The sequence below is a fragment of the Cyanistes caeruleus genome, chromosome 28, assembly GCF_971803275.1.
Source record: "Cyanistes caeruleus chromosome 28, bCyaCae1.hap1.1, whole genome shotgun sequence".
NCBI lineage: Eukaryota > Metazoa > Chordata > Aves > Passeriformes > Paridae > Cyanistes > Cyanistes caeruleus.
Window position 1 is genome coordinate 469,441 of NC_141728.1, and position 24,178 is coordinate 493,618.

At 53.9% G+C, this 24,178-nt stretch overlaps 1 protein-coding gene across 1 annotated transcript in view; it reads right to left on the reverse strand.

Annotated features, from left to right (window-relative positions):
- Window positions 1-24,178, reverse strand: part of LOC111944770 (uncharacterized) — a 56,552-nt gene that overhangs the window by 19,831 nt on the left and 12,543 nt on the right. Inside the window, exons 8-23 of the mRNA XM_086864857.1 lie at window positions 22,590-22,679; window positions 20,540-20,644; window positions 19,636-19,715; window positions 17,913-17,998; window positions 17,080-17,183; window positions 15,380-15,517; window positions 13,415-13,573; window positions 12,277-12,397; window positions 10,297-10,375; window positions 8,092-8,249; window positions 6,407-6,559; window positions 5,523-5,661; window positions 4,680-4,961; window positions 2,141-4,591; window positions 1,573-1,632; window positions 553-602 (exon numbers count right to left, since the gene is read on the reverse strand). Coding sequence (XP_086720983.1) covers window positions 553-602; window positions 1,573-1,632; window positions 2,141-4,591; window positions 4,680-4,961; window positions 5,523-5,661; window positions 6,407-6,559; window positions 8,092-8,249; window positions 10,297-10,375; window positions 12,277-12,397; window positions 13,415-13,573; window positions 15,380-15,517; window positions 17,080-17,183; window positions 17,913-17,998; window positions 19,636-19,715; window positions 20,540-20,644; window positions 22,590-22,679 — 4,255 coding nt within the window. The remainder of the gene's footprint in view (window positions 1-552; window positions 603-1,572; window positions 1,633-2,140; window positions 4,592-4,679; window positions 4,962-5,522; window positions 5,662-6,406; window positions 6,560-8,091; window positions 8,250-10,296; window positions 10,376-12,276; window positions 12,398-13,414; window positions 13,574-15,379; window positions 15,518-17,079; window positions 17,184-17,912; window positions 17,999-19,635; window positions 19,716-20,539; window positions 20,645-22,589; window positions 22,680-24,178) is intronic.

Consider the following 24,178-nt stretch of genomic DNA (forward strand, 5'->3'; position numbering starts at 1 on the left):
AAATTCCACCCAAAAATGACCCAAAATCCCCCAAATTCCACCCAAAATTCCCAAATTTCCCAAAAATCCACCCAAAATCCCCCCAAAATCACCAAAATTCCCCCCAAAATTCCCAAAAATCCCAAATTTTTCCCAAATTCCACCCAAAATGTCTCAAAAATTCCCCCAAAATCCCCCCAAAATCCCCCAAAATGACCCAAAATCCCCCAAATTCCACCCAAAAATTCCCAAATTCCCCAAATTCCACCCAAAATGTCCCAAAATCCCCATTTTTTCCCCAAATCCCCCCAAAATCCCCCAAATTCCACCCAAAATTCCCCCCAAAATCCCCCAAATTCCACCCAAAATTCCCCCCAAAATTCCCCAAATTCCACCCAAAATGACCCAAAATCCCCCAAATTCCACCCAAAATTCCCAAATTTCCCAAAAATCCACCCAAATTCCACCCATAATTCCCAAAAATCCCCAATTTTTCCCAAATTCCACCCAAAATGTCCCAAAATCCCCATTTTTCCCAAAATCCCCGGATTTTGCCCCGATTTCCCCCCTGACCTGCGCAGGAGGCCCAGGGCGGCTCCGAGGTGACGTCACTGGGGGGGGAACTGCGGAAAATTCCGGAATGGCGGGAAAATTCCTCGGGATTTGGGGGGAATTTGGGGAAATTTGGGAAAATTTGGGGATTTTGGGGAATTTTTGGGAATTTTGGGATTTTTTTGGGATTTTTGGGATTTTTTTGGGAATTTTTGGGGAATTTTTCGGGAATTTTTGGGAATTTTTGGGGGGAATTTTGGGGATTTTGGGATTTTTTTTGGATTTTGGGGAATTTTTGGGGATTTTTGGGGTGATTTTGGGGTGTTTTTGGTGTTTATGGCTGTTTTCGGGTGTTTTTGGGGTGATTTTGGCCATTTTTGGGCTGTTTTTGGGGTGTTTTTGGCTGTTTTTAGGGTGTTTTTGGGCTGTTTTGGGGGTGATTTTGCTGATTTTGGGGTGTTTTTAGCTGTTTTCAGGTGTTTTTGGGCTGTTTTTTGGGGTGTTTTTGGCTGTTTTTGGCTGATTTTCGGGTGTTTTTGGGGTGATTTTGGCTGGTTTTGGGCTGTTTTTGGGCTGGTTTTGGGGTGATTTCAGGTGTTTTTAGGGTGTTTTTGGGGTGTTTTTGGCCGTTTTTAGGGTGATTTTGGCTGGTTTTGGCTGTTTTCGGAGTGATTTTGGCTGTTTTTGGGGTGATTTCGGGTGTTTTTGGGGTGTTTTTGGGGTGTTTTTGCTGTTTTTGGGGTGTTTTTGGGTGATTTCGGGTGTTTTTGGGGTGTTTTTGGCCGTTTTTGGGGTGTTTTTGGGGTGATTTTGGCTGGTTTTGGCTGTTTTTGGGGTGATTTTGGGCTGTTTTTGGCTGTTTTTGGGGTGTTTTTGGGGTGATTTTGGCCGTTTTTGGGGTGATTTCGGGTGTTTTTGGGGTGATTTTGGCTGTTTTTGGGTGTTTTTGGCCGTTTTTGGGGTGATTTTGGCTGTTTTTTGGGTGATTTTGGCTGTTTTTGGGGTGATTTCGGCTGTTTTTGGGGTGTTTTCGGGTCTCACCCGCAGCTGTCGCTCATCAGCTCCTCCGGCTCCTCCTTCAGCTCCCGGGGGGGCTCCGGCCTGGGGGGAGGGGACAGGTGAGACCAGAATGTCCCCAAATGTCCCCAGAGGTGTCCCCAGACACCTCCACGTGTCCCCAGGTGAGGTTTGGGTTGTCCCCAGGTGTCCCCAGGTGTCCCCAGGTCCCCCCAGGTGTCCCCAGGTCCCCCCCAGGTGTCCCCAGGTGTCCCCAGAGGTGTCCCCAGGTGTCCCCAGGTGTGTTTCTGATGTCCCCAGGTGTCCCCAGGTGTCCCCAGAGGTGTCCCCAGGTGTCCCCAGGTGTGTTTCTGATGTCCCCAGGTGTCCCCAGGTGTCCCCAGATCCCCCCAGGTGTCCCCAGCTGTCCCCAGAGGTGTCCCCAGGTGTGTCCCCAGGTGTGTCCCCAGGTGTCCCCAGATGTCCCCAGGTGTCCCCAGGTGTGTTTCTGATGTCCCCAGGTGTCCCCAGATCCCCCCAGGTGTCCCCAGGTGTGTTTCTGATGTCCCCAGGTGTGTTCCAGGTGTCCCCAGGTGTCCCCAGGTGTCCTCACCCGCTGTCCCCCACGTCCAGCTCCAGCCGGGGTCTCTTGCTCTCCGTCCCCGTCCCCTCCCCCGGGCGCTTGGGACGTCCCCAAGGTGTCCCCAAGGTGTCCCCGTGGCCGTTGGGGGCGCTGGCCCCGCCCCCGCTGACCCCGGGGTGGCCCTTGATGACGTCACCGGGGTGGTGCCTCTTGATGACGTCACCATGGAGGTGCCTCTTGATGATGTCACCGTGGTGGTGGCCCTGGATGATGTCACCGTGGTGGTGGCCCTGGATGACGTCACCACGATGGCTCTTGATGACGTCACCGTGGTGACCATGGATGACGTCACCGCGGTGACCCTGGATGACATCATCACGGTGGTGGTGGCCCTTGATGACGTCACCATGACGGTGGCCCTGAGCGATGTCCCCGAGCCGCTGTCCCTGCCCGATGTCCCCAAGGCGGTGGCCTTGACCGATGTCCCCAAGCCGATGACCTCCATCGATGTCCCCAAGGTGGTGGCTTTGACCAATGTCCCCAGGGTGGTGGCCTTGACTGATGTCCCTGATCTGGTGACCTCGATTGATGTCCCTGATCTGGTGGCCTCCATCGATGTCCCCAAGGTGGTGGCCCAGCTTGATGTCCCCAGGGTGGTGGCCTTGACTGATGTCCCTGATCTGGTGGCCTCCATCGATGTCCCCAGGGTGGTGGCCCTGCTCGATGTCCCTGATCTGGTGACCTCCATCCATGTCCATGACCTGGTGACCTTGCCTGATGTCCCCAAGCCGGTGACCTCCATCGATGTCGCCATGGTGGTGGCTCTCAGGAATGTCCCCAAGTCTCAGTCCCTGCCCGATGTCCCCATGGTGGTGACCTTGACCAATGTCCCCATGGTGGTGACCTTGACCGATGTCCCCATGGTGGTGGCCTCCATCAATGTCCCCAAGCCGGTGACCTTGACCGATGTCCCCATGGTGGTGACCTTGACCGATGTCCCCATGGTGGTGGCCTCCATCGATGTCCCCAACGTGGTGGCCTCCATCCATGTCCCCAAGCCGATGGCCCTGCCCCGTGTCCCTGACCTGGTGACCTCCATCGATGTCCCTGACCTGGTGACCTCGATTGATGTCCCCAAGTCTCTGTCCCTGCCCGATGTCCCCAAACCGTTGACTTCCATCCATGTCCCCAGCGTGGTGACCTCGATCAATGTCCATCATCTGGTGGCCACCATCCATGTCCCCAAGCCCATGACCTCCATCCATGTCCCTGATCTGGTGGCCACCATCCATGTCCCCAAGCCCATGACCTTGACTGATGTCCCCAGGGTGGTGATGCTGGCTGATGTCCCTGGTCTGGTGGCCTCCATCCATGTCCCCAAGTCTCAGTCCCTGCCCGATGTCCCCAGGGTGGTGGCCTTGACTGATGTCCCCAACGTGGTGGCCTCCATCCATGTCCCCAAGCCGATGACCTTGCCCAGTGTCCCTGATCTGGTGGCCTCCATCGATGTCCCCAACATGGTGACGTCCATCAATGTCCCCAACATGGTGGCCTCCATCGATGTCCCCAAGCCGATGGCCACCATCGATGTCCCCAACATGGTGACCTCCATCGATGTCCCCAACATGGTGGCCACCATCGATGTCCCCATGGTGGTGGTGGCCTCCATCGATGTCCCCATGGTGGTGGCCTCCATCGATGTCCCCAAGCCGATGGCCACCATCGATGTCCCCAACATGGTGACCTCCATTGATGTCCCCATGCTGGTGATGGCCACCATCGATGTCCCCAAGCCGATGACCTTGCCCAATGTCCCTGATCTGGTGACCTCCATCGATGTCCCCAACATGGTGGCCTCCATCGATGTCCCCAAGCCGATGACCTTGCCCAATGTCCCCAACATGGTGACCTCCATCGATGTCCCCAACATGGTGACCTCCATCGATGTCCCCATGGTGGTGTCCCTGCTCGATGTCCCCATGCTGGTGGTGGCCACCATCGATGTCCCCAACATGGTGGCCTCCATCGATGTCCCCAAGCCGATGGCCTCCATCGATGTCCCCATGGTGGTGGTGGCCCTGCTCGATGTCCCCATGCTGGTGGTGGCCACCATCGATGTCCCCGTCCCCTCCGACCCCTCTCAGCACGAACTCCACGATGTCCGGGGGCAGCCCCTCGGGGGGCGCCGCCCCTCCCGATGACGTCACCGCCCCTCCCGATGACGTCACCGCCCCTCCCGATGACGTCACCGCCCCTCCCGACGATGACGTCACCGCCCTGGTGACGTCGTCGGTGCCGTCCAGCTGCCGGATGTGGGGACAGGGGGGCGGAGGGGACAGGGCCAGCGCCGAGGCCACCACGGTGCGGGCGTAGCCGAAGTAGCGGCGTCCCCGCGGTGACGTCACCGCCGCCGCCGCCGTCGCCGTGGCCTCGTCCTCGTCCTCGCTGGTGTCACCGCGCGGCGACGGCGGGGGGAGGGGCCTGGGGGAGGGGACAGTGATGTCACATGGTGACGTCATCCCCCCCCCCCCGGGGAGGTGACGATGACGTCACCGCAGGCGACACCGACCTGGCCGTGACCTCCGGCGCCGCCCTCGGTCCCCAGAGCCGCGGTGGCCCCGGGGGTGACGTCATCGCCTCGGGCGACGCGCCGTTGGGCGGTGACGTCACGGGGTCACGTGATGCCCCGTTGGGCGGTGACGTCACGGGGTCGGGCGTCACGCCGTTGGGTGATGACGTCATAGGGTCGGGTGACACGCCGTTGGGTGATGGCGTCAGGGGGTCACGTGACGCCCCGTTGGGTGATGACGTCACGGCGCCGGGGGACGACGGCCTCGGGAGTGGCATCGACCTGGGGAGGGGGGAGGGGTGACAGTGACACTGAGGGTGACGTCATCACGTGCGGTGACGTCATCCCGTTGAGTGACGTCATCCCATTGGGTGACGTCATCCCGTTGGGTGACGTCATCCCGTTGAGTGACGTCATCCCATTGAGTGACGTCATCCCATTGGGTGACGTCATCCCGTTGAGTGACGTCACCACATTGGGCGACGTCATCGCAATGTGTGACGTCATCCAATTGGGTGACGTCATCCCATTCAGCGACGTCATCCCGTTAACGTCCCATTGGGTGACGCCATGCCGTTGAGTGACGTCATCCCATTGAGTGACGTCATCACATTGGGTGACGTCATCATAATATGTGATGTCATCCAATTGGGTGACGTCATCCCGTTGAGTGACGTCATCCCATTGGGTGACGTCATCCATCGAGTGACGTCATCCCATTAACATCCAATAAAGTGACGTCATCATGTTGGGTGACGTCATCCAGTTGGGCGGTGACGTCACCCCGGGGGCGTCGCTGACCTGAGCTTTGGCCCCGCCCCCTTTGATGATGTCACCACTGACCTGAGGCTTGGCCCCGCCCCCTTCGATGACGTCACGGCGTCCTTGGGGTGGCGAGGCCGGCGCGGCCACCGGGGACACCTCGGGGCCACCTCGGGGTCCCCCACGGTGGGGATGTGACGCGGCACCGAGGGGGCGTGGCCTGGGGGGACAGCGGGGGAGGGGCAGAAAGACACCAAAAATGACCCAAAATCACCCCAAAATGACCCAAAATGGTCCCAAAATGGCCCAAAAATGACCCAAAATGTCCCCAAATGACCCAAAATGGTCCCCAAATGTCCCAAAAATGTCCCCAAAATGTCCCAAAAATGACCCAAAAATGACCCAAAATGTCCCCAAATGGACCCAAAATGTCCCCAAATGTCCCCAAATGACCCCAAATGTCCCCAAAATGTCCCAAAAATGTCCCCAAAATGTCCCCAAATCTCCCAAAAATGACCCAAAATTGTCCCCAAATGTCCCTAAAATGTCCCCAAATTGTCCCCAAATGTCCCCAAATGTCCCCAAATTGTCCCCAAACGTCCCCAAATTGTCCCCAAATGTCCCCAAATCTCCCCAAAATGTCCCCAAATGGCCCCAAATGGCCCCAAATGTCCCCAAATGTCCCCAAACATCCCCAAATTGTCCCCAAATGTCCCCAAAATGACCCAAAATGTCCCCAAAATGTCCCCAAAAGTCCCCAAATGTCCCCAAATGACCCCAAATGTCCCCAAATGTCCCAAAAATGTCCCCAAACGTCCCCAAATGTCCCTAAAATGACCCCAAATCTCCCCAAAATGTCCCCAAATGTCCCCAAACGTCCCCAAACGTCCCCAAATTGTCCCCAAAATGTCCCCAAATGTCCCCAAATTGTCCCCAAACGTCCCCTCCCCCCTGCTGTCACTCACCCGGGGGGGGGAGGGGCCGCGAGCCCAGGGGGGGGCGCCGGGGGGGAGGGGAGAGCCCCGGGGGGTGGGGGAGGGGCGGGCGGGGCAGGGGGGCGGGGCCAGCGCTCGCCCCTCCCCCTCCCTCCTCCCCTCCCCCACCCCCGGGGCTGCCACCTGCGGGGGGAGGGGAGAAAAATTAATTAGCGTTAATTAGGGCCGTCATCAGAGGTTAATTAAGGGCACGATCAGAGATTAATTATCATTAATTAAGGGGCCGGATCGGGGAGTTAATTATCACTAATTACAGGCGTGATCAAAGGTTAATTATCACTAATTAGGAGCCTGACGAGAGACTAATTTGCATTAATTAGGGGTGGGGTCAGGGAGTTAATTATTATTAATTAGGGGTTGTGATCAGGGATTAATTATCATTAATTACGGGCGCGATCAAAGGGTAATTATCATTAATTAGGGGCTTGATCAGAGCTTAATTATCACTAATTAGGGGCTTGATCAGAGATTAATTATCAGTAATTAAGGGCTTGATTAGAGATTAATTATCAGTAATTAAGGGCTTGATCAGAGATTAATTATCAGTAATTAAGGGCTTGATAAGAGGTTAATTATCACTAATTAGGGACACGATCAGAGGTTAATTATCATTAATTAGGATCGTGATCAAAGGTTAATTATCACTAATTAGGAGCCTGACGAGAGACTAATTTGCGTTAATTAGGGGTGGGGTCAGGGAGTTAATCAGTATTAATTAGGGGTTGTGATCAGGGATTAATTATCATTAATTACGGGCGCGATCAAAGGTTAATTATCAATAATTAGGGGCGTGAGCAAAGATTAATTATCATTAATTAGGGGCTTGATCAAAGATTAATTATCAATAATTAGGGGCTTGATCAGAGCTTAATTATCATTAATTAGGGGCTTGATCAGAGCTTAATTATCAGTAATTAAGGGCTTGATCAGAGATTAATTATCAGTAATTAAGGGCTTGATCAGAGGTTAATTATCACTAATTAGGGACACGATCAGAGGTTAATTTGCATTAATTAGGGACATAATCAGAGATTAATGTGCATTAATTAGGGCCTTGTTCAGAGATTAATTATCACTAATTAGCAGTCCAATCAGACCCTAATTTGCATTAATTAGGGATATAATCAGAGATTAATTTGCATTAATTAGGGGCTTGATCAGTGATTAATTATCATTAATTAGGGATATAATCAGAGATTAATTAGCATTAATTAGGGGCTTGATCAGAGGTTAATTATCACTAATTAGGGGCTTCATCAGTGATTAATTATCATTAATTAGGGATATAATCAGAGATTAATTTTCAATAATTAGGGGCTTGATCAGAGATTAATTATCACTAATTAGGGGCTTCATCAGTGATTAATTATCATTAATTAGGGACATAATCAGAGATTAATTACCATTAATTAGGGGCTTGATCAGTGATTAATTATCACTAATTAGGGGCTTGATCAGAGATTAATTATCAGTAATTAGGGGCGCGATCAGACCCTAATTTGCATTAATTAGAGAACATAATCAGCGATTAATCTGCATTAATTAGACACACAATCATCGATCAACCTGCATCGATCCGGGGCGCGATCGATGGCTAATTATCATTAATTAGGAGCTCCATCGGAGCTTAATTAGCCCTAATTAGCGCTAATTACCGGGGCTGCCGTGGGCGATGGTGCGGTTGTGCTCGGGGGGGGGTCCCGGGGGGGTCCCGGCCCCTCCCCCGACGGCGCCGGGCGGCTGCTCCAGGATCCGGCAGCGATACCAGCAACGGCGGCGGGCGTCCCGCGTGCTCCAGTACAGCCTCCAGCACCTGTGGAAACCAGTATGGACCAGTATAAACCAGTATGGACCAGGATGGACCAGTATAAACCCCTATAATGGCTATAAACCAGTATAAACCAGTATAAACCAGTATAACCAGTAACGCCCGAGGGCGTCCCGCGTGCTCCAGTACAGCCTCCAGCACCTGTGGAAACCAGTATGGACCAGTATAAACCAGTATGGACCAGTATGGACCAGTATAAACCAGTATAAACCCCTATAATGGCTATAAACCAGTATAAACCAGTATAAACCAGCAACGGCGGCGGGCGTCCCGCGTGCTCCAGTACAGCCTCCAGCACCTGTGGAAACCAGTATGGACCAGTATAAACCAGTATAAACCAGTATAAACCGGTATGGACCAGTATAAACCAGTATAATGGCTATAAACCAGTATAAACCAGTATAAACCAGTATAATGGCATAAACCAGTATAAACCAGTAACGCCCAAGGGCGTCCCGCGTGCTCCAGTACAGCCTCCAGCACCTGTGGAAACCAGTATGGACCAGTATAAACCAGTATAAACCAGTATGGACCAGTATAAACCAGTATAAACCAGTATGGACCAGTATGGACCAGGATGGACCGGTATAAACCGGTATAAACCAGTATAAACCCCTATAATGGCTATAAACCAGTATAAACCAGTATAAACCAGTAACGCCTGAGGGCGTCCCGCGTGCTCCAGTACAGCCTCCAGCACCTGTGGAAACCAGTATGGACCAGTATAAACCAGTATGGACCAGTACAAACCAGTACAAACCGGTATAAACCAGTATAAACCCCTATAATGGCTATAAACCAGTATAAACCAGTATAAACCAGTATAACCAGTAACGCCCGAGGGCGTCCCGCGTGCTCCAGTACAGCCTCCAGCACCTGTGGAAACCAGTATGGACCAGTATAAACCAGTATGGACCAGTACAAACCAGTACAAACCGGTATAAACCAGTATAAACCCCTATAATGGCTATAAACCAGTATAAACCAGTATAAACCAGTATAAACCAGTATAACCAGTAACGCCTGAGAGCGTCCCGCGTGCTCCAGTACAGCCTCCAGCACCTGTGGAAACCAGTATGGACCAGTATAAACCAGTATGGACCAGTATGGACCAGTATAAACCCCTATAATGGCTATAAACCAGTATAAACCAGTATGGACCAGTAACGCCCGAGGGCGTCCCGCGTGCTCCAGTACAGCCTCCAGCACCTGTGGAAACCAGTATGGACCAGTATAAACCAGTATGGACCGGTATGGACCAGTATAAACCAGTACAAACCGGTATAAACCAGTATAAACCCCTATAATGGCTATAAACCAGTATAAACCAGTATAAACCAGTATAAACCAGTAACGCCCGAGGGCGTCCCGCGTGCTCCAGTACAGCCTCCAGCACCTGTGGAAACCAGTATGGACCAGTATAAACCAGTGTGGACCGGTATAAACCAGTATTGACCGGTATAAACCGGTATAAACCAGTATAAACCAGTCCAAACCAGTATAAACCAGTATAAACCAGTACGGACCAGTATGGACCAATATAATCGTTATAAACCAGTAAAAACCAGTATGAACCAGTAAAAACCGGTATAAACCGGTATAAACCAGTATAAACCAGTATAAACCAGTAAAAACCAGTATAAACCAGTATGAACCAGTATAAACCAGTAAAAACCAGTATAAACCAGTATGAACCAGTATGAACCAGTGCAAACCTCCATGCTCCTGTACAGCCGCCAGCGCCTGCCTAGTACAAACCAGTATAAACCAGTTAAAACCAGTACAAAGCAGTATAAACCAGTTAAAACCAGTACAAACCAGTACAAACCAGTTAAAACCAGTAGAAACCAGTATAAACCAGTTAAAACCAGTATAAACCAGTATAAACCAGTAACATAAACCCTCCTTTTTACTCCTCCCAGTCCCTCCCAGTCCCCCCAGTCCATCCCAGTCCCCTCCCAGTATAAACCAGTATAAACCAGTATAAACCAGTATAAACCAGTATAAACCAGTATAAACCAGTAAGACTCACTGGTATCCCACTGGGAAGAGCCGCCCGTCTCTCTCCGACAGCTCCGTCAGCGCCCCCAGGCGATCGATGCGGATGGAGCCTGGGGAAGGGGAATGGAGACCCTCAGGGAGACCCCCAGGAATTCCCAAAAATTCCAAAAAAACTCCCAAAAATTCCCGAGTTCCCAAATTCCTGGAATTCCGGAAAAAATTCCCGAAAAATTCCCGGGAAGTTCTGGAAAAAATTCCTGGAAAACGGCCCAGAGCTCTGTCAGCACCCCCAGGATGGAGTGGATGGAGCCTGGGGAGGGGGAATGGAGACCCTCAGGGAGACCCCCAGGAATTCCCAAAAATTCCCCCAAAATTCCCAAAAATTCCCGAGTTCCCAAATTCCTGGAATTCTGAAAAAAATTCCTGAAAAATTCCTGGGAAGTTCTGGGAAAAATTCCTGGAAAACGCCCCAGAGCTCTGTCAGCGCCCCCAGGATGGAGCGGATGGAGCCTGGGGAGGGGGAATGGAGACCCTCAGGGAGACCCCCAGGAATTCCCAAAAATTCCAAAAAAACTCCCAAAAATTCCCAAGTTCCCAAATTCCCGGAATTCCCGAAAAAATTCCCAGAAAATTCCTGGGAAGCTCCCGGAAAAATTCCCAAAAAACGCCCCCGAGCTCTGTCAGCGCCCCCAGGATGGAGCGGATGGAGCCCGGGGAGGGGGAATGGAGACCCTCAGGGAGACCCCCAGGAATTCCCAAAAATTCCAAAAAAACTCCCAAAAATTCCCGAGTTCCCAAATTCCTGGAATTCTGGAAAAAATTCCCAAAAAATTCCCGGGAAGTTCTGGAAAAAATCCCCGGAAAATCCCCCCGAGCTCTGTCAGCGCCCCCAGGATGGAGCGGATGGAGCCTGGGGAGGGGGAATGGAGACCCTCAGGGAGACCCCCAGAATTCCCAAAAATTCCAAAAAAACTCCCAAAAATTCCCGAGTTCCCAAATTCCTGGAATTCCAGAAAAAATTCCCGAAAAATTCCCGGGAAGCTCCCAGAAAAATTCCTGGAAAACGCCCCAGAGCTCCGTCAGCGCCCCCAGGATGGAGCGGATGGAGCCTGGGGAGGGAGAATGGAGATCCTCAGGGAGACCCCCAGGAATTCCCAAAAATTCCAAAAAAACTCCCAAAAATTCCCAAGTTCCCAAATTCCTGGAATTCTGGAAAAATTTCCCAAAAAATTCCCGGGAAGTTCTGGGAAAAATTCCCAGAAAATGCCCCAGAGCTCTGTCAGCGCCCCCAGGATGGAGCGGATGGAGCCTGGGGAGGGGGAATGGAGACCCTCAGGGAGACCCCCAGGAATTCCCAAAAATTCCAAAAAAACTCCCAAAAATTCCCGAGTTCCCAAATTCCCGGAATTCCCAAAAAAATTCCCAAAAAATTCCCGGGAAGTTCTGGAAAAAATCCCTGGAAAATCCCCCCGAGCTCTGTCATCGCCCCCAGGATGGAGCGGATGGAGCCTGGGGAGGGGGAATGGAGACCCTCAGAGAGACCCCCAGGAATTCCCAAGAATTCCCAAAAAATTCCCAAAAATTCCCGAGTTCCCAAATTCCCGGAATTCCCCAAAAAAATCCTGAAAAATTCCCAAAAATTAAAAAAAAACCTCCCCAAAATTCCTGGAATTCCCCAAAAAGGGAAAATTCCCAAGGGGGAAAAAAAATGTGGAAAATTCCGGCCCTGAAACGGCCAAAAATTCCCCCCCCAAAAAAATTCCCAAAATTCCTCCAAAAATTTTGGACCCCACCCTCAAAAAACCCCAAAATTCCCCCAAAATTTGAGGATCCCACCCCAAAATCCCCCCCAAAAAAGTGCCCAAAACTCCAAAATTCCCAAATCCTCTCCAAAATTTGGGAGCTCACCCCAAAAAAAAGTGCCCAAATTTGCCCAAAATCCTCCAAATTTCCCAAAATTTCCCCCAAATTTGGGACCCCTCCCCGAATTTGGGGCTCCCCTCCCCCTCACCGATCATGACGTTGACGGCTTCGGGTTCCAGACCCCCCAAAAATTTCCTCTTGAGGCTGATCCCCCCGAAATCCACCAGCACCCGGCGCAGCACCGCGAAGCCCCCGTCCCGAACCAGCTCCTGGGGACCCCAAAATCCAACTCAGCGCCCCAAAAAACCCCAAAATCCATCCCGGAAACCCCAAAAAAACCTCAAAATCCATCCCAAAAAACCCCAAAATTCCTCCCCCAAACCCCAAAATCTTTCCCAAAAACCCCAAAATTTCTCCCCAAACCCCCAAAATCCTAAAAATTCCCACCCCAAAAAATCCAAATCCTACAAAAAATCCCCCCCAAATACCCCCCAAATCCCCACTGGCACCTCCCCAAGTGCCCCAAATCCCTCTTTTAACTCAACATAAACCCCCCAAATTCACCCCAAAACCCCCTTGGGGACCCCCCAAACCCCCCAAGGACCCCCCAAATCCCCTGGGGACCCCCCAAATCCCCCCCAAAACCCCCAAAAGCTCCCTGGCACCTCCCTAAGTCCCTCTTTTAACTCAAGATAAAACCCCAAAACCCCCCCAAAAATCCCTCTAACCCCCTGAGGACCCCCAAAACCCCCTTGGGGACCCCCAAAATCCCCCCTGGCACCTCCTTAAATCCCCACCGAATGCCCCAAATCCCCCTTTTAACTCAACATAAACCCCCAAAACCCCCCCAAAAAATCCCTCCAACCCCCCGGGGACCCCCCAAACCCCCCTGGGGACCCCCCAAATCCCCTTCAGGACCCCCCAAACCCCTTGGGGACCCCCCAAACCCCCCCGGGGACCCCCCAAACCCCCTGGGGACCCCCCAAATCCCCCCCAAAACCCCCAAAAGCCCCCTGGCACCTCCTAAGTCCCTCTTTTAACTCAACATAAACCCCCAAAACCCCCCCAAAAAATTCCTCTAACCCCCTGAGGACCCCCAAAACCCCCTTGGGGACTCCCCAAATCCCCCCTGGCACCTCCCCAAATCCCCACCGAGTGCCCCAAATCCCTATTTTAACTCAAGATAAAACCCCAAAACCCCCCCAAAAATCCCTCTAACCCCCTGAGGACCCCCCAAACCCCCCTGGGGACCCCCCAAACCCCCCCGGGGAAGCCCCCAGACTCACGTCCCCGCCCAGCAGGCGCCCGTGGCGCTGGCAGAACACTCTCTTGTCCCTGAGGAAGGCGGCCTGGCAGCGCCGGGCGCACATGAAGTGATAATTGGCGGCGCAAGCGGCCAAACAGCAGCCGACGGTGGCCCCGGGGCGACCGCAGTGCTCGCAGCGCTGGGAGGGAAGAAGGGGGGGGAAAGGAAAAGTGAGAACCTTTCCCATCTCCAAAAAAATTCTCAGGGAACACTGAAAAAATTTTCATGGAATGGCCCAGAAAATTTGGTCGAATGTGGGAGTGTAAGGGTAGACCTGGTGGCCCTCCCATAGGGGTCTATGGGTAGACCTGGTGGCCCTCCCATAGGGGTTAATGGGTAGACCTGGTGGCCCTCCCATAGGGGTCAATGGGTAGACCTGGTGGCCCTCTAGTCAAGTCAATGGGTAGACCTGGTGGCCCTCCCATAGGGGTCTATGGGTAGACCTGGTGGCCCTCCCATAGGGGTCAATGGGTAGACCTGGTGGCCCTCCCATAGGGGTCTACGGGTAGACCTGGTGGCCCTCTAGTCAAGTCAATGGGTAGACCTGGTGGCCCTCTAGTCAAGTCAATGGGTAGACCTGGTGGCCCTCCAGTCAAGTCAATGGGTAGACCTGGTGTCCCTCCCATAGGGGTCAATGGGTAGACCTGGTGGCCCTCTAGTCAAGTCAATGGGTAGACCTGGTGGCCCCCCATTCAAGTCAATGGGTAGACCTGGTGGCCCTCAGTACAACTATGGGGAGACCTGGTGGCATTCAATTCAAATCTATGGGTAGACCTGATGTCCTCCTAGTCAAGGCTATGGGTAGACCTGGTGTCACTCAATACCACTCCATGGGTAGACCTGGTGTCCTTTGATAGAAGTCAATGGGTAGACGTGATGTCCCTCTATTCAACTCTATGGGTAGACCTGATGCCTCTCAATACAAATCAATGGGTAGACCTGGTGGCCCCCTATTCAAGACAATGGGTAGACCTGGTGTCTTTCAACACAACTCTATGGCTAGACCTGGTGGTTCTCTAATTGGGGTCAATGGGTAGACCTGGTGCCTCCCTATACAACTCTATGGGTAGACCTGGTGGCATTCAATTCAAATCTATGGGTAGACCTAATGTCTCCCTATTAAATTCTATGGGTAGACCTGGTGCCTCTCAATACAAATCAATGGGTAGACCTGATGTCCTCCCATTCAAGTCAATGGGTAGACCTGGTGCCTCTCAACTGAAGTCTATGGGTAGACCTGGTGGCCCCCTATTCAACTCTATGGGTAGACCTGGTGGCTCCCTATACAACTCTATGGGTAGACCTGGTGGCTCCCTGTTCAATTCTATGGGTAGACCTGGTGGCATTCAATTCAACTCTATGGCTAGACCTGGTGGCATTCAATTCAACTCTATGGCTAGACCTGGTGGCTCCCTGTTCAATTCTATGGGTAGGCCTGGTGGCATTCAATTCAACTCTATGGGTAGACCTGGTGGCTCCCTATTCAACTCTATGGGTAGACCTGGTGGCTCCCTATTCAACTCTATGGGTAGACCTGGTGCCTCCCTATACAACTCTATGGGTAGACCTGGTGTCACTCAATTCAACTCTATGGGTAGACCTGGTGGCTCCCTATTCAACTCTATGGGTAGACCTGGTGTCACTCAATTCAACTCTATGGGTAGACCTGGTGGCTCCCTATACAACTCTATGGGTAGACCTGGTGTCACTCAATTCAACTCTATGGGTAGACCTGGTGGCACTCAATTCAACTCTATGGGTAGACCTGGTGCCTCTCAATACAATTCTATGGGTAGACCTGTTGCCCACCCACCACTTTGAGCCACCAAAACCCCCCAAAAACCCTCAAAATGCCCCAAAATCCCCCCTAAAACATCCCAAATCCCTCCCAGGACCCCTCCCCAAATAATCCCAACCCCCCCCCCCCACCAAGACCCCTCCCCACCATTTGCCGCCCCCTGGCCACGGCGGCGTGGACGTTCCGGAGAGTTCCGTCGCCCTCCTCGAAGACCTCGGCCGACCACAGGGCGCAGTTGACGTGGGTCCACTCGTTCTGCCCCATGTACAGGAGGCGCCCCTCGTCCTGGGAGACCCCTCCCCAAATTAAAGAAGGGTCCTGGAGACCCCTCCCCAAAAAAACCCCCGAAAAAATCCCCAATTCCGGAGCCAAAATAGGCCCGAAAAAGGGTCGGGAAAATGACGAAAAATGGGATTTTTCACCCCAAAATCTCGTCTGGAGACCCCTCCCCGAATTTGTTGCCGTCCCTGGGACCCCTCCCCAAATTGGGGAGGCCCTTGGAGACCCCACCCCCCAAAAAATTCCCAAATTTTGGCTCCTAAAAAGGCTTGGAAATGGCTCAAATTGGGATTTTTTTACCCCAAAATTCCCTTTTGGGATCTGCCCCCCCCCCCCACTCACCTGAGCCCCTCCCCCACCTGAACGGACTCACCTGAGCCCCTCCCCCACATCAGGAGCATCACCTGAGCCCCTCCCCCACCTGGAGAACCTCACCTGAGCCCCTCCCCCACTCACCTGAGCCCCTCCCCCACCTGGAGAACCTCACCTGAGCCCCTCCCCCACTCACCTGAGCCCCTCCCCCACCCAAACCTTCTTACCTGAGCCCCTCCCCCACCTGGAGAACCTCACCTGAGCCCCTCCCCCACTCACCTGAGCCCCTCCCCCACCCAAACCTTCTTACCTGAGCCCCTCCCCCACCTGAACAGCCTCACCTGAGCCCCTCCCCCACCTGTCCCACCTCACCTGGGCCCCTTCCCCCTCACCTGAGCCCCTCCCCCACCCAAACAGCCTCACCTGAGCCCCTCCCCCACCTGGGGAACCTCACCTGAGCCCCTCCCCCCTCACCTGAGCCCCTCCCCCACCTGTCCCACCTCACCTGAGACCCTCCCCCACCTGGAGAACCTCACCTGAGCCCCTCCCCCACCCAAACAGCCTCACCTGAGCCCCTCCCCCACCTGAACGGACTCACCTGAGCCCCTCCCCCACCTGCCCCACCTCACCTGGGCCCCTCCCCCCTCACCTGAGCCCCTCCCCCACCTGAACGGACTCACCTGAGCCCCTCCCCCACCCAAACCTTCTCACCTGAGCCCCTCCCCCACCTAAACGGTGTCACCTGGGCCCCTTCCCCACCTGGGGAATCTCACCTGAGCCCCTCCCCCCTCACCTGAGCCCCTCCCCCACCTGTCCCACCTCACCTGAGCCCCTCCCCCACCTGTCCCACCTCACATCGGCCCCTCCCCCCTCACCTGAGCCCCTCCCCCACCTGTCCCACCTCACATGGGCCCCTCCCTCTGCCCCTCCCCCCTCCCCCGGGCCCCTCCCCCATCACCTGAGCCCCTCCCAGGCCCCGCCCCCCTCACCTGGGCAGGTGCGTCCCCGCTCTGCAGGCACAGCGTGCCCCTCCCCCCTCCCCCTCCCCCATCACCTGAGCCCCGCCCCCCTCACCTGGGCAGGTGCGTCCCCGCTCTGCAGGCACAGCGTGCCCCTCCCCCCTCCCCCCTCACCTGAGCCCCGCCCCCCTCACCTGGGCAGGTGCGTCCCTGCTCTGCAGGCACAGCGTGCCCCTCCCCCTCCCCCGGGCCCCTCCCCCATCACCTGAGCCCCGCCCCCTGCCCCGCCCCCCTCACCTGGGCAGGTGCGTCCCCGCTCTGCAGGCACAGCGTGCATTGCCGCTCGTCCGCCCCTCCCCCGCCCGCCGCCTTCGGCACTTCCGGCTCCGCCCCCTCCTCACCTGGGCGGGGACAAGAAAAGGGGGCGGGGTCAGAGCGGGGACACGCCCAGCTGAGCTCGGAGGGGGCGGGGCTTGGCTTTCAAGTGGGCGTGGTTTAATCAGGTGGGAACATATGAGGTCAAAGTGGGCGTGGCTTGGCTTTCAAGTGGGTGGGGCTTAAGGGATGCCCATATAAGGTCAAAGTGGGCGTGGCTTGACTCTCAGGTGGGTGTGGCTTACTAAGGAATGCACAAATAAGGTCAGAGTGGGCGTGGCTTGGCTTTCAAATGGGCGTGGCTTAACTAGGTGTACACAAACAAGGTTAAATGTGGGCGTGGCTTGCCCAGGTGAGCTTTGGAGTGGGCGTGGCTTAATAAGGGGTGCCCATATAAGGTCGAAGTGGGCGTGGCTTGGCATTCAGGTGGGCGTGGCTTAACCATGTGCGCAGAGGCGAGCTCAAGGTGGGCGTGGTTTGGGCTCCAGGTGGGCGTGGCTTAACAGTGCAGGCACATATACGGTCAAAGTGGGCGTGGCTTATTTGGCTGAGCTCGAAGTGGGCGTGGCTTAATCAGGGATTCCCATATAAGGTCGAAGTGGGCGTGGCTAACACGGTACAGACTGATGAGCTCAAGGTGGGCGTGGCTTGGCATTCAAGTGGGCGTGGCTTAACCAGACGTGCACAGGTATGCTCAGAGTGGGTGGGGCTTAACATATGCCCATATAAGGACAAAGGGGCGGGGCTTATCTCACCTGTGGGGGGCGGGGCCGGCTCCTGGCGCCACCTGGCGTAGGTGTGGTCGCTCGAGGGCGGCTCCACCGGAAGGGGCGGAGCCTCGCTGGGGGAGGGGCGGGGTTAGAACCCCCCAAAAATTCACGGGTGAGACCCCTCCCCCCAAATTTATCCCGAAATTCACCTGGGACCCCCGAAATCCACCTGGGACCCCCGAAATTCACACCTGGACCCCCAAAATTTACACCTGGACACCCAAAATTCACACCTGGACACCCGAAATTCACAGCTGGACCCCCAAAATTCACACCTGGACACCCAAAATTCACACCTGGACACCCAAAATTCACACCTGGGCACCCAAAATTCACACCTGGACACCCAAAATTCACACCTGGGACCCCCAAAATTCACACCTGAACATCCAAAATTCACACCTGGACACCCAAAATTCACCTGGGACACCCAAAATTCACACCTGGACACCCAAAATTCACCTGGGACACCCAAAATTCACACCTGGACACCCAAAATTCACCAGGGACACCCAAAATTCACACCTGGACACCCAAAATTCACACCTGGACACCCAAAATTCACACCTGGACCCCAAAATTTACACCTGGACACCCAAAATTCACACCTGGACATCCAAAATTCACACCTGGACACCCAAAATTCACCAGGGACACCCGAAATTCACACATGGGCACCCAAAATTTACACCTGGACACCCAAAATTCACCTGGGACCCCCAAAATTTACACCTGGACACCCAAAATTCACCTGGGACCCCCCAAAATTCACACCTGGACCCCAAAATTCACCTGGGACACCCAAAATTCACAGCTGGACACCCAAAATTTACACCTGGACATCCAAAATTCACACCTGGACACCCAAAATTCACACCTGGACACCCAAAATTCACTCCTGGACACCCAAAATTCACCAGGGACACCCAAAATTCACACCTGGACACCCAAAATTCACACCTGGACATCCAAAATTCACACCTGGACACCCAAAATTCACACCTGGACACCCAAAATTCACACCTGGACACCCAAAATTCACACCTGGACACACAAAATTTACACCTGGACACCCAAAATTCACCAGGGACACCCGAAATTCACACCTGGACACCCAAAATTCACACCTGGACACCCAAAATCCACCCGGGACACCCGAAATTCACCCAGGACCCCCCAAAATTCACACCTGGACCCCAAAATTCACCTGGGACCCCCAAAATTTACACCTGGACCCCCAAAATTCACCTGGGACCCCCAAAATTTACACCTGGACACCCAAAACTCACACCTGGACCCCCAAAATTCACCTGGGACCCCCAAAATTCACACCTGGACACCCAAAATTCACACCTGGACACCCAAAATTCACACCTGGACCCCCAAAATTCACACCTGGACACCCAAAATTCACACCTGGACACCCAAAATTCACAGCTGGGACCCCCAAAATTCAACCGGGACCCCCCAAAATTTACACCTGGACACCCAAAATTCACCAGGGACACCCGAAATTCACACCTGGACACCCAAAATTCACACCTGGACACCCAAAATCCACCCGGGACACCCAAAATTCAACCGGGACCCCCAAAATCCACCTGAGACCCCCAAAATTCCCTCCCAAATCCACCTGGGACCCCCAAAATCCCACCCAGGACCCCCCCAATCCCCTCCCCCACCCCCCCCGTGCCCCTCCCCCGCTCACTCGGGTTTCGGGGGGGTCTCGGGGGGGCTCCAAATTTGGGGGTCCCGGGCGTCGAATCCGGGGAAGGCTCCGCCCATCAGCTGGGGGTGGGGGGAGGGGCAGATGTGGCCGCCCCTCCCCCACCCCCATTCAAAACAAAAACCCCTCCCCCACCTTTAAACCCCGCCCAGTTTTTGCCCCTCCCCCACCCATTCTTGCCCCTCCCCCACCCATTTTTGCCCCTCCCCCCTTCAATTTTGGGATTCCCCTCCCCCACTCTGAAGCCCCTCCCCCACTCTGAAGCCCCTCCCCCACTTTTAAAGCCCCTCCCCCAATTTCAAGTCCCATCCCCCACTCTTGAAGCCCCTCCCCCATTTTAAAAGCCCCTCCCCCCACCCTTGAAGCCCCTCCCCCATTTTTAAAACCCCTCCCTGACCCTTGAAGCCCCTCCCCATTTTAAAGCCCCTCCCCCATTTTAAAGCCCCTCCCCCATTTTCAATACCCCTCCCCCACCCTTGAAGCCCCTCCCCCATTTTAAAGCCCCTCCCCCATTTTTAAAGCCCCTCCCCCACTTTCAAAACCCCTCCCCCAATTTCAAGTCCCCTCCCCAGTCTTGAAGCCCCTCCCCCATTTTTAAAGCCCCTCCCCCACCCTTGAAACCCCTCCCCCATTTTTAAAGCCCCTCCCCCATTTTTTACGCCCCTCCCCCACCCTTGAAGCCCCTCCCCAGTTTTAAAGCCCCTCCCCCATTTTTAAAGCCCCGCCCCCACTTTCAAAGCCCCTCCCCATTTTCAAAACCCCTCCCCCACTATTGAAGCCCCTCCCCATTTTTAAAGCCCCGCCCTGACTTTTACAGCCCCTCCCCCCACCCTTGAAGCCCCTCCCCCCCTTCCCAGCCCCCTCCCCAACCCCGCCCCTCCCCCACCTGCAGGAAGAGCTCCCGGGCGCCGTCGGGGGTGGGGGAGGGGTCGGAGCCGCCGCCCCTCCCCCCCCTGAGCAGGACCCCGGCCACGTCCCGAGCGAATTCCTGCTGGGGGAGGGGCAACGTGGGACCCCCAACCCAAATTTTGGGAGACCCCAACCCCAATTTTGGGACCTCGGGGATTTTTCCCAATTTTGGGGATTTTTTCCCCAATTTTTTGGGGATTTTTTTCCCCATTTTTGGGGATTTTTTCCCCATTTTTGGGATTTTTTCCCCATTTTTGGGATTTTTTTCCCAATTTTTGGGGATTTTTTTCCCAATTTTTGGGGGATTTTTTTCCCAATTTTTGGGATTTTTTCCCCAATTTTTTGGGGATTTTTTCCCCAAATTTTGGGGATTTTTTTCCCAATTTTTGGGGATTTTTTCCCCAATTTTTTGGGGACTTTTTTCCCATTTTTGGAGATTTTTTTCCAACTTTTGAGGTTTTTTTTCCCATTTTTGGGAATTTTTTTCCCCATTTTGGGGGATTTTTTCCCAATTTTTTCAGGATTTTTTACCCAATTTTTTGGAGATTTATTCCAATTTTTGAGGATTTTTTTCCCCAAATTTTGAGGATTTTTTTCCCAATTTTGGGGATTTTTTTCCCAATTTTTGGGGATTTTTTTCCCATTTTTGGGAATTTTTTTCCCCATTTTGGGGGATTTTTTCCCAATTTTTTCAGGGCTTTTTACCCAAATTTTATGGGATTTTTTCCAATTTTTGAGGATTTTTTTCACCAAATTTTGGGGATTTTTTCCCAATTTTTGGGGTTTTTTCCCCAATTTTGGGGGGATTTTTTTCCCCATTTTTGGGGATTTTTTCCCAATTTTTTCAGGATTTTTTACCCAAATTTTTCGAGATTTTTTTCCAATTTTGGGGATTTTTTCCCCAAATTTTGGGGATTTTTTCTGAAGTTTTGGGGGATTTTTTTCCATTTTTGGGGATTTATTTTCCCCATTTTTGGGGATTTTTTCCCAATTTTTTCAGGATTTTTTACCCAAATTTTTGGAGATTTTTTTCCAATTTTTGAGGTTTTTTGTGAAGTTTTTGAGGATTTTTTTCCCCAAGTTTTGGGGATTTTTTCCCCATTTTTTGGGATTTTTTTCTCAATTTTTGGGATTTTTTCCCCATTTTTGGGGATTTTATTCCAAATTTTTGGGGGATTTTTTTTCCCATTTTTGGGGATTTTTTTCCCCATTTTTTGGGATTTTTTCCCAATTTTTTCAAGGTTTTTTACCCAAATTTTTCGAGATTTTTCCCCAATTTTTGGGGATTTTTTTCCCAATTTTTGGGGATTTTTTCCCAATTTCTTCAGGATTTTTTACCCAAATTTTTGGAGATTTTTTTCCAATTTTTGAGATTTTTTGTGAAGTTTTTGAGGATTTTTTTCCCCAAATTTTGGGGATTTTCCCCCCCTTTTTGGGGAATTTTTCCCAAATTTTTGTGGATTTTTTTCCCCAAATTTCTGGGGACTTTTTCCCAAATTTTGGGGGATCTTTATCCCAAAATTCCCAGAAAATTCCCAAAAATTCCCAGAAAATTCCCCAAAAATTTCCAAAAATTCCCAGAAAATTAAAAAAAATTCGGCAAAATTTGGCAAAATTCCCAAAAATTCCCTAAAAATTCCCCAAAATTCTCCAAAATTCCCCAAAAAATCCCCTGAAAATTTCCCAAAATTCCCCAAAATTCCTGGAAAATTCAAAAAAATTCCCCCAAACTCCCAAAAATCCCCAAAATTCCCAAAAAGTTCAAAAAAATTCCAAAAAATTCCCAGAAAATTCCCAGAAAATTCCCCAAAATTTTCAGAAAATTAAAAAAATTCCTAAAAATCCCCCCCAAATTCCCAAAAATCCCCCAAAATTCCACAAAAACCCCCCAAACTTCTTGGAAAATTAAAAAAAATTCCCCCAAAATTCCCAAAAATTAAAAAAAAATTCCCAAAAATCCCCAAAAATCCCGGAAATTCCCCCCAAACTCCCGGAGTTCGGGGGATCTGGAGGAATTTTGGGCTCACCAGGGATCCGTAGGCGCCGCCCTCCAGCAGCTCCGAGACGGCTCCGAGGCCGCAGGGCCCCGGGTGGGATTTGGGACCCCCGGGGGGGCACTGGGGGAGGGGGGAGGGGAGGGTGAGACCCCCCAGAATTGGGGGGAGGGGTCCCAGAATTGGGGGAGGGGTCCCAGTGTGGGGGAGGGGTCACAGAATTGGGGGAGGGGTCCCAGTGTGGGGGAGGGGTCCCAGAATGGGGAAGGGGGGAGGGGAGGGTGAGACCCCCCAGAATTGGGGGAGGGGTCACGGAATTGGGGGTAGGGGCCCTAAAATGGGGGAGGGGTCCCGGAATTGGGGGAGGGGCCCTGAAATGGGGGAGGGGTCCCGGAATTGGGGGAGGGGACCCGGAATGGGGAAGGGGGGAGGGGAGGGTGAGACCCCCCAGAATTGGGGGAGGGGTCACGGAATTGGGGGAGGGGACCCGGAATGGGGGAGGGGGGAGGGGAGGGTGAGACCCCCCCGGAGTGGGGGAGGGGTCACAGAATTGGGGGAGGGGACCCGGAATGGGGGAGGGGACCCGGAATTGGGGGAGGGGCCCCGGATTTGGGGGAGGGGTCCCAGAATTGGGGGAGGGGTCCCAGAATTGGGGGAGGGGTCCCAGGATGGGGGAGGGGTCCCGGAATTGGGGGAGGGGTCCTGAAATGGGGGAGGGGTCCCGGGATGGGGGAGGGGTCCTGGAATTGGGGGAGGGGTCCCGGAATTAGGGGAGGGGTCCTGGAGTGGGGGAGGGGTCTTGGAATGGGGGAGGGGTCCCGGAATTGGGGGAGGGGTCCCAGAATTGGGGGAGGGGTCCCAGGATGGGGGAGGGGTCTTGGGATGGGGGAGGGGTCCTGGAATTGGGAGGGGTCACAGAGTGGGGGAGGGGTCCCGGAATTGGGGGAGGGGCCCAGAATTGGGGGAGGGGTCTTGGGATGGGGGAGGGGTCCCGGGATGGGGGAGGGGTCCCGGAATTGGGGGAGGGGCCCCGGATTTGGGGGAGGGGTCCCAGAATTGGGGGAGGGGTCCCAGAATTGGGGGAGGGGTCCCAGAATTGGGGGAGGGGTCCCGGGATGTGGGAGGGGTCTTGGGATGGGGGAGAGGCTCAGGTCGGACCCCCGCCCCCCCCACCCCACCCCAATCAATGGCCACGCCCACCCAGCTGTGACCCTCCCCCACCCCAGCCCCTCCCCCACCCCCAAGCTGTGGCCCCTCCCCCCAGCTGTGACCCCTCCCCCACCCCAGCCCCTCCCCCACCCCCAAGCTGTGGCCCCTCCCCCCAAATGCAGCCCCTCCCCCCAGCTGTGACCCCTCCCCCCAAATGTGGCTCCTCCCCCAGCTGTGACCCCTCCCCCCAAGCTGTGACCCCTCCCCCCAAATGCGGCCCCTCCCCCACCTCTGACCCTTCCCCAGCCCTCCCCCCATCCCTACCCCTCCCCCACCCCAGCCCCTCCCCCACCCTTGCCTCTCCACAACTGTGACCCTCCCCCACCCCCGAGCTGTGGCCCTCCCCCCAAATGTGGCCCCTCCCCCACCTCTGACCCTTCCCCAGCCCCTCCCCCCATCCCTACCCCTCCCCC